Source organism: Bombus pascuorum, chromosome 11 (assembly GCF_905332965.1).
Source record: "Bombus pascuorum chromosome 11, iyBomPasc1.1, whole genome shotgun sequence".
Lineage (NCBI taxonomy): Eukaryota > Metazoa > Arthropoda > Insecta > Hymenoptera > Apidae > Bombus > Bombus pascuorum.
The window spans coordinates 8,048,528-8,058,546 of NC_083498.1; the positions used below are offsets into that span (position 1 = coordinate 8,048,528).

At 30.0% G+C, this 10,019-nt stretch overlaps 2 protein-coding genes across 3 annotated transcripts; one reads left to right on the plus strand and one right to left on the minus strand.

Moving 5' to 3' along the window:
* Positions 1–515: 515 nt before the first annotated feature.
* Positions 516–1,655, plus strand: LOC132912314 (large ribosomal subunit protein bL32m). The gene is made up of 4 exons (XM_060969719.1): positions 516–664; positions 894–1,139; positions 1,222–1,364; positions 1,451–1,655. Exons 1-4 carry the CDS (start codon positions 547–549, stop codon positions 1,589–1,591), a joined length of 648 nt encoding a protein of 215 aa, XP_060825702.1. The 5' UTR covers positions 516–546; the 3' UTR covers positions 1,592–1,655.
* LOC132912298 (protein spindle-F) lies at positions 1,654–4,156 on the minus strand. Of its 2 annotated transcripts, none has more exons than XM_060969681.1 (6): positions 3,835–4,156; positions 3,470–3,752; positions 3,118–3,385; positions 2,953–3,044; positions 2,680–2,869; positions 1,654–2,350 (listed from the first exon to the last, which is right to left on the minus strand). In XM_060969681.1, the coding sequence occupies exons 2-6, from the start codon at positions 3,695–3,697 to the stop codon at positions 2,052–2,054; spliced, it is 1,077 nt and encodes a 358-aa protein (XP_060825664.1). In that variant the 5' UTR covers positions 3,698–3,752; positions 3,835–4,156; the 3' UTR covers positions 1,654–2,051. The 2 variants fall into 2 exon arrangements, with proteins under 2 accessions (XP_060825664.1, XP_060825663.1); XM_060969680.1 differs by having other exon boundaries at positions 3,118–3,397.
* Between the last annotated feature and the right edge of the window lie 5,863 nt (positions 4,157–10,019).

Sequence of the window (10,019 nt, forward strand, 5' to 3'; positions counted from 1 at the left end):
CACTTTTCCCTTTCCCGTCCCCACCTGTAAATACACCTGCTACACGCGGCATTAGTTGGAACAGAACTATACATTATAAATTATAAGTAAAATATTAATCATTGACTATTCTCCAACAAAATATTAGTAGACTTTCAGAAGAATGTTAAATTCAAAGTCCATTAGCGACCTCTAATTGATGCTTCTATTATTTACTTTCCAAATTCTTATATATAAATTATTTAATGCTTGCTTTCTTTCGCTATTTACAGCGTACATTTCCAAATAAGCGTACACTTAAAACAGTTTCTGTGAATCAGAATACATTCTGTAACGATTCATTTTAATTTTTATATTATTAATCTCAGTTAAATTTCGTAATAATTTTGTTCTTAGATTATAATGAATAAGGTGTTTGTAAGGTTTCTGAGGTACACTAAAGATTTGAATAAAGTGAAACTATATATGAAAATTAAAAAAAAGTTATTAAATTTCGTGACTTTTTGTGTTTCAAGAATAAATCTTAACAATACATGTTCATCTTGATTTTACTCTGTGTTAATCTTTATGATCTATGAGGTATATACTTTAAACATGGCGAACGGTATTTTGAGTAGGCTTTATGCAGCATTTAAAACACTTAATGAAGTAGCTGATACTATATTACGTCGTGGCTTTCCATCAGGTAACAAAAAGAATATTCTTATATTATGTTTACATTTAGGAATTATATATAACTCAGAAGTGAGATATTTATATCCTTTATTGTCCTTAACCTCTTCAAAATATTACGAATTTAAATTGTTTATTATTATTGAAAATTATTAATGTCATGCAAACAGTAGAATAGTATATGTTTGCATATCTAATCTATTATTGTTATTATTATCAAATACCATTTGCTTTTGATTTAGGTAATTTATACGCGATCGAATGTAACGCTATTAATGTGCAGCCCATTAATTTTCCTGGACGTTCTATAAAGGATATTTTAAATGAAACAATTTTATGGGCAGCACCTAAAAAACGACGAACTATAGAAAAACGTCTTTGTAGAAGATTTGGTGTTCCTAAATATATTTGGAAACCCCATGTACCAAAAACAAATATCTTAATGTGTAAAAAATGTGGTCACGATTATGAAGCTGGTACACTTTGTGGTAAGATATATAATTTTGAAAAGAACTATGATCTATTGCAACACTAGCTTATGATATATTTGGTTTTTTCCAATTTTTATAGGATACTGCTATGAAATAGTAAAAAAGGAAACAAAAGAAATACAGAAAGCTATACAAAATTCATTAGGATTGAAACCTGTTGAACAGGATGTCATAGTATTATATGAAGGAGAAAAAGAAAAATTACGAGATGACTTTTGGAAGGTATTTACATAATGTTATATATCTAAGATGAAATATTTCATCTTATTATTATTGTACATATAATTTACAATTATGTCTTTTTATAGAAACAAAGAATCATAGAATTACCTAAAAAGAGGCCTGATTGGTTCAATCCAAATTTACTTCAGCCAACAGTGAAAGAATTAGCTGATTCAAAACAAGAAGAATTAGAAACTGAAGTTTTGGAAGATGTTAAGGATAAGTGAATAATTATTTTATATTGATAAGCTATTTTTGTTTATATTAAATAAAGTTAAACAAAGTAAACTATTGATAATTCTTGTTTTATTTCAAAATGTGACGTTATTACAATTATAAATATTGTGTTAATATTTGTAATCTCTCCTATATTTCTATAGTTCATCAACATAAAAATAGATGTAATATTGATAACAGTCACTTTCTTTATTACTATTTATGTAGTTTCATTATTTTTATATATAATTGTTTGCTTTTATTAAATATTTTCTTAATCAACAATTTATAAAATTCAATAATGAAAAACATTTCTAGTTCTGTTACGATTAATAGACTTTCCACAAAAGTTGGTCATATTTACATTTACCATTCTCCTTTAAAAAAAAAAACCACAAAGATATATAAAATTCTCTATAAAAACAAAGGTACTTCAATTGTGTTTACCATAATCCCCATTCTGTACAATTATTAGTGAACAATTTCAAAACCATCTACAGATACTTCTTTATTAAAATGGCTCAGGACATGTTCATGAAAATCTGCGAATGTGACAGCTTTTCCATAAAATGATCCACATAATGGACAAATTTTATTGTTTTGATCTGCATTATCTGCTATATTCGAACATTTTTCCAAAGATAGATTTGCAGTTTGAAGACTGGTTTGAGTTGCACCATGCTCTTTAATACTTTCATTGAAATTAAATTGAGTACCTGCTTGACACATTTTTTTATTCGCATTTGTACGGCAATTATTACACATTAGGCCTATAAAATTATATTTGAGGTTAATTCCTTAAAATATATAAATAGACACATTTTCATCCTGCTTAGTAGACGCAAAAATATCCACAGTGTCTTCACTGAACAGAGTCATTAAAATATGGAAAATAGTTTGTATATTTTAAAATTTATAATTATGTGACTATATTTTAATGAAATAATCTAGGTTCTTTTTTTTAAACGATACTAAACACGACCGTATTAAAATGAATTGAAATTAAACGAGATACACATAATATATTTAGGAAATGAACAAATTAGTAACAAACCCGAACATTTACTAAGCGAGGATACTAATAATTCTTTATTTATACCTTCTTTTTTCTTCTTGAAGTTTTGCAGTGCCCTTTTCAGTTTTGTCTGCTGCGCTAATAAAGTGTTTTTCATTTGTGAGAGTCTAATATCATGCTGTTTTAATAACTCTAAATCTGTATCTGAATCCTCAGGATAAGTAAAGCCAATATTTCGTAAATCTAGTTCAGTACCATTTTGTAATTCAACCATCTAATTAAATAATTATTGTGTAAAAGCAATTATTAGTTATAAAAATGTTTTATTATCCTACCTTATCTTATCTTCTTGCTTACCTCTGCATATTGTTGTTCTAAATCTGACTTTTCTAACATAATACTATTTATAAGTCTAAGTGATATCTCTTCTAGACTTTGTTCTGTCTCACCTAGATCAAGATATAATAATACAATTTTTGTTAAACATACAACCCAATTAAAAAATAAACATTGAATACATACCTTTGTTTGTGGTTAATGTACATTGCTGATTATTATCTTCTTTAACAGGGCTAGAAATATCACGGAAACTATAGGATACAATGTCTAATGGTTGCGCTGCAGAATGTTGCTTAAGGGTATCGGAAATTTTTGTCAATTGACTACCTAAGGACTTATTGGTTCTTATTAATTTAGTCAATCTGTTCCATAACTGTCGATTTTCTCCTGCTACCATAAAAACTTGGTGAGTAAGTTGAGATTTCTGTTTCTTGAGCTCCTCTATTTTTTCCTGTCGATCAAACTATATTAAAGTATAAGACATTAAAATGTAAAATACATACATTCTATGCATTACTATATATGTTATATAAACCTTCAAGGTTTGTACAATAGTTTTTTCATTATCATTAGTTTTTGTAATGGCTGCAGATTCATCCTTTCCACATTCAAGTCTCAAACACATATTTTCTTCTTCAACAGTAGCTAATCTTGTTTCCAATTGTTGACAACGTTCATTCATAGTTTTAAATGCAACTAACAATGCATAATAGTTGCCACATTTTTCATTATCCACATTCTCAGATTGTTCCATGTCACTCATGTTGTAAAAATGCAATTAGCAAAAGTGAAAATACAATTTCACAATTTGATAATCACTAAAAAGTATAACAGCATTTGTATTATTTTGTGTAAACGTACATAACCAATAAACACTTGATATTCTTTTTGTTTCCTTACATTTCAATATAAAGGATCATTCCATATGAATTTCAAAGAATTTCAAATAATAACTAATAATTAGGTTCATAAATAATACAATGAGATTGTCAAATTAGGTTAAGTTGCTACATATTTTAACACTTTGAAACTTAACATGATTTGTTAATAATTTCGGATTTTGACACTGAGATACATATAACAAATAAAATTACTCAACGTAAATTTGTTAGTTTGGGGTAGTCCCCGTTATCACTATCTTATTAGTAATATTACCGATTGAACGTAGAATAAGGTTGCCATAAGAACAGTCAAGGTACGGATGTTTGTGGTGGTACTGTTTTGAACTGTTGAAATTACATGCATTGAATTTGCAGTACATAACCTTAGTATATATTACAAAATAAAAATTGCATAATCTATACATCAATTAATAACAAAGTGAAAAATAATAAATTATTTTCAATTAAAGAAATTTCTCTTTTTGCGATAGTTTCGTTATAGATTCTCCAGGACTATTCTAAACTGCTAATTATCAAAAATTTTTACAGATTATATATGTTTTTAATAAGGACATTCATAAAGCAGGATAGAACAATTTTCTCAACTTCTTTTATTTTTTAAAATAATTAGATTACTGAAATATATTTAGTAATAATAGTAGGAATAATTAAATAATATAACGTAATGGTATTTTTATTAATACATACCATATTTTATGTAATAATAGCAACTTCACTCGTGTAACACATAAAAGTTTATCGTTAGGAATATAATTTTATTCGTAATTGTTAACGAATATTATCTTAAATATGTTTTCTACTCTCAATTTCATCAATTTGGCTATTTGAATAGGTCAAATTTACGCGCGCTCGTATATAAGAAACTCAAACACTTCTATTGGCTCGATATATTGTAAAGTTAAATCGAGTGTTTCTATTGGTGTAGAATATTGTCAAATCAAATCGAGCGTTTCTATTGGTGCGAAATATTGTCAAGTCAAATCGAACGTTTCTATTGGTGTAAAATATTGCGAAGTCCTTGCTGCCAGTAATTCGTTTGAAAAGGGCGACGCGGGACGGCATTCTACTGTTGAAATTTGTGTATCGAGAGTTCGTCGCATCTCTGCGTCATTACTACATTTTCATTTCGTCTTTATCATCATTTCTACACTTCTATCTGTTTGATTTAAATAGTACGTTTTTATTTAATCACTCATTGACCATCATTTTAGTAAAATTAAGAAGTACTCTGCATTTCTTTTTTTTGTATTTTTATCGTTGACGTATAGTTGACGGTTAGAGCTACATTACCGGTCTTTGAGCAGAATTTGGGTTCTACTATCCCTTAGTTTCACTGTAATTGGTTTAATTATTATAAATTATTGGTTTTCATATATTTATTTAAAATTGTTGGTTTCCTTTTGTACAGATTATTGGCTGGTGACGTGATTGAAAGAATAGGGGTTCACAGCATAGACGCCACAGACGATTAATAATCGATAATTTATAATGGTACGAAATGAATGCCACGGATGATTAAAATCAATTCGTTGATTTTTCATGCAGATTTGGTAATGATTGAACTATCATAATAGAACAAAGGTATATACAGGTTTATTTTCCCTTTTTATTGAATTGCTATACAACTTACATCGGTATATAATGATATTAGTTTATAAATAATTGCATAATTTGTTGAAAATATTAAGATGAAAGAAAAAAAGGTCAAAAAACAACAGTATTTCTATACCAAACATTCCCCCCTCCAGCTCCCTGCTAATACAACTTTTTTTCAAAGGATATTTGTGACCGCGCGCAATGCGGTCTGTACAGTCAGTGTTTGCTGCGTAATATTTTTTATATTTTCTAGAGCACGATAGCTCTTAATAGTTATAAATTCAATTACAACAGTTATACGCGAAATTAGAGTCAGTGTGACGCGCTAATAGTCCTTTTTTTCATTTTTTTTTTTTTTTTTTTTTTTTTTTTTGAACATTCGCTTTCAGTAGTAGAGTCGCAAGTTTCGCAAGAGGATACAGCCTCTCCTAGAAATCAAGATTGTAAGTATTTATGTATATTGTATCCTAATTTATTTTATTATTTGTATTTTGATCGAACTACTATTAATTTCCATTGACATAAAATCTAAAAGTCATAATATTGAAATATACAATAAAAATGTTTAGCAGGCTTCAGAAATGATTCTCATTATTTTTAGGTTAAAAATTGTTATTGTACCATTCCAATTTTTATAGTAATTAGATTTCAATTTTTATTATTATTAAAGTCTTAAGTTTGAATAGTTTTACTTTTCATTATCTTAAACTCCTTAAACAATGAATGATATATTTTTAAGAACAAATTATAATATTTCACATGTTTTGTTTCAGTTTTTCTTATAACTCCTATTTTTTCCTGTACTTCAGGAAAGACGCAGTGATGCTTCAAAACTAAGCATGTAAGAATCGTTGCTTTAATTATTATCAATTAAACAATAAGATTTGATTTTAAACTTTAATATCAGAATTCCAATTGTTATAGTATTTAGAGTATACTATCAATTTAACTTTTGTATTATTAACAAAGTTCAAAGTTTGTATAGAGTTTCCTATTTCATTATCTCAAAATTTTTGTTCGATTATCAACTAGTTTACAAAATAAATTATTCATATAAAAAATGATTTCCTCATTCATATTATTTATATATGATAATTCATATCCCGTTAAAGGTTCATCACTCCTTCCTCTTCCTCCTATTTCCTGAAAAGGACTTAGTGGTGCTTCAAAAGCCTAGAATGTAAGTAATTTTGTAATCTGTGAATTTTTTGCGAGCACAGTGACCGCGGGTATTTATTATACCCATGAGTAGTAACATTTTCATTTTCTATATATTATTTATTAGCTCAGGATAGGTCTTCTTGCACTTCGCGTTTTTTCCTATATTAATTACGTGATACTGACAAATTTTATATTAACAATATTAATAATGCTACTAACTGAGAAAAACGATATTGTATTAACAATTAATTTGAATATTTGTGATTGAAGATATACATGTATGTTCACTATAATCACTTTTAAAGTTGCAATATATTAAAAATGTATATGTACAGAGAGTTGTAACGATTTAATTAAATATTTCATAGTGATGAAGTCGGATGCTCTCCGACTTCGTTGCATTAAAGATTGCAATTATTGCATATTTAATAATAACGCTAGTAAATCATTTTTTATTTCACCTTCTATTCTCTGATGACATTATTACGATGGATTTAATTGTTTGCCATTTATTTTCTAATTTGAGTATAAATTTAGAGATAGTAAAATTCAGTTCTGCGGTACAAAAATGCATTGAATTTTATGTGCAAGAAGAAATTTCGCGACAGGCAAGTTTTGGAATCAAAGCAACAAGTTTTGAACACTGGTTTTACGCTTTCGAAAGTGTGCTTTGACGAAGGGATTGCCTGAGGTTGTTTACACTAATATTTAACTTTGTGTCAATTATTAAATAAATTTCTTATATTATTCAGTAATTCATAGAGACAATTATTTGAACAAATCGTTATATTATACTGATCTTATTTGTGCTGTTTTCTATAAATAAATTCAATATTAATATTTTGGTAATTTATTAAATTAATAAAGTAGAATATAAGTGGTAGTAATTGAAGTAAAATTCAAGAATGAAAAATAAAAAAGGATTAGCCCGTTAAATACAAATTAGATGCACTAATATCTCTTTTAGTTAGGATTTTCAGGTTTAATCTTTTCCGTGTTCATTGCCAGGACATCACTCACGTGCCCAGGTGCTACTTGGGTGAGAGAAAGGCAATGAGTACGATGACTATTGATTTTATAATAATTTCTAAGCGACTGACGATGCGTTAGCGTATCGTGCACGACGTACTTTCCACATAGTGTGTGTGGTTAGGCTGTGGAATTGCGTCGTTTTCGTACTTATTCCATTTGCTATAAATTTAAATTATAAAAAATAAATACACACAAATATCATTTCAATGACAACCTATAAAAACAGGGATGCGTTATCGAATACAAGGAAACACGGATATTAGTGTCATTAATTTTATTGTTAAATCATAATAAATGGTACCATATTTCGTACCATCCACAATTTCTTTGAAAAATAGACATTCTCTGAATTAGGAATATTTGTAATTAAAATTGAGATTTACTTTTATCGCGTTGTACGCAATGGTCGCTAGCCTTCGTCAGTCGATTTCAGGAAAATGGTACGTAACATTAGAGTGTGAATGTTGTTTACCAAACTCGGGCGTCAGAGGCGTCCCGGGACGTCTCTCTAGTGTAGGCCTTTGCGCCCGGGTTATGTGTGAGAACCGTGGAGTGAATGTGTTGGTGTGCTTGTTTTGCTATTTTTTAAATTTTAAATATAGGTTTCCGGGTAGGATAGGTAGCATATTCTCTGGTATGAATGTTAACTATAAGCAGGTAGGGCCGGGCAGGTTGGCACAGTCTCTCGTCGGGTAGGTGCGTTTTCGCGTGTTCAACCTGTTTCAGGATATCTGATTTGAAAAATTAACGGTAAAGCTGGCATCACGAATGGAGCATACCATTTGTCTTGAGCCTTGCCTATTGATTTTTCAAATATCGCGGACGTGGTCGCGTGTACGCAGTAGGTTCCGAAACGAACGTTTATTGCTCGAGCACACACATGCGAACGAACAGCGGTCGCTATGATCTTTGGTCGTCCATGTGTACTGGGAATATTTTTATTTTGCGATTAGAAAGACTCGAACCTAGATTTAAGTTTCAGCGGGCATTGCGCCCGAAGAAAGAAGAGGCTACGAGCCGAAGAGGCCCGGCAAACTGCCGTTCAAGAGGGCAACTATCAATGGCTCTGCATCCTCTGGGACATCCAGAGCATGGAAAGTCATTCTCGTTACTACTTTGTCACTGTGCTCGCCTTTAGTATTTGTAGTAGTATTGTTTTGTAATTTGTCTGCCGACGTACATGTCGGTCCATTGCCATGTTGGGCTAATTTTTGAATTAGCGTTGCGAATGATTAATCACGGTTTGAACTAGAGTTGCGAATCCAAATTTCGCGTTGTCAATTAGCGTTGCGAATCTAAATATCGCGTTACTAATTAGAGTTGCGAAAGAGTACTCACTTCGGTTTGGATTAGTGTTACGATAGAAAGACGCGTTTGCTTTAGTGTTGCGATTTGTAAAATAGCGCGATTGTACTTAGTGTTTTCTATCGTGAATAATTATCAGAATTTATTAAAGAGTAGAATTTGAATTTGACGCGCTTTGTTTTATTTTAAGTTGAATAGAAATTACATTGATTTTGAATTAATTTCGTAGCGTTGCGATTTCTGATCATCGCGTATAGTTGAAATAGTTTTTTTATTTTGTCATCTATGAATATTAACTTCGCGTTAAATTTCTCCTAAGAATTAGCGTTGCGATATATTTCGTCGGAATTGTTTTAGTCATTTTTCCGATTAGCGTTGCGTTGACGAATCATCGCGTTCTTTTAGTAGTGTTGCGTCTATGAAATGCCCAAATTTCTTCCACTGGAATTGTGGAAATCTGTTCCTGTTCCTGGATCACCTAATGCAGCTAAAACAGTTGCAAAGAGGTGGCCAAGCATCAGCAGCTTCGAATGTAGCTGCACTACATCTCGATATTAGCGTTGCGTATGTTGAAGCGTGAGTGCATAGATTATTATTTAATGTAGTGTTGCGTGAATGATTAAAACACCCCAGTACGGTGTATGCTTCCGTGAATTTTTCATTTTTTTCTTTTTTTTTTTGTCAATAGCAAATTAAATAGTATTGGAAATATTATAAAGCACTCCTCGCGATTTATTTTGAGAAATTTCTGTTTTATAATTATAGATTTAATAAATTAGCGTTGCGAAATAGAAAAATATTCCACTCGCGGTTTGTTCGGGATTTTATCGAGTGAGTCGCCCTTCTAGCTATTGGATATATTTCTTTTTCAGCATCCCTCTAGGTGTTTGTTAATGGAAATACTGTTGAACAATATAGTATCTGTTCGATACTGATGAATATTTTTTATTTGAGGTTGTGTTACTTAAATGACATATAATTACTAATTGTTCCATATTATATGATACAATTATGAATTATATAGCAAATAATATGAGCTAATTGGTTGCTACCGCGATTATGTTTTTATAAGAATGAGATGGCAGTTAT

What these genes read in the sequence shown, in the direction of transcription:
- LOC132912314 (XM_060969719.1), top strand. Translation starts at nt 547, where the DNA reads ATGATCTATGAGGTATATACTTTAAACATGGCGAACGGTATTTTGAGT. An exon ending in ACGTCGTGGCTTTCCATCAG is followed by an intron (nt 665 to 893) that starts GTAACAAAAAGA and finishes CTTTTGATTTAG; the next exon opens with GTAATTTATACGCGATCGAA. An exon ending in TACGAGATGACTTTTGGAAG is followed by an intron (nt 1,365 to 1,450) that starts GTATTTACATAA and finishes GTCTTTTTATAG; the next exon opens with AAACAAAGAATCATAGAATT.
- LOC132912298 (XM_060969680.1), bottom strand. Translation starts at nt 3,697, where the DNA reads ATGAGTGACATGGAACAATCTGAGAATGTGGATAATGAAAAATGTGGC. An exon ending in CTATTGTACAAACCTTGAAG is followed by an intron (nt 3,398 to 3,469) that starts GTTTATATAACA and finishes ACTTTAATATAG; the next exon opens with TTTGATCGACAGGAAAAAAT. An exon ending in TAGAACAACAATATGCAGAG is followed by an intron (nt 2,870 to 2,952) that starts GTAAGCAAGAAG and finishes TTATTTAATTAG; the next exon opens with ATGGTTGAATTACAAAATGG.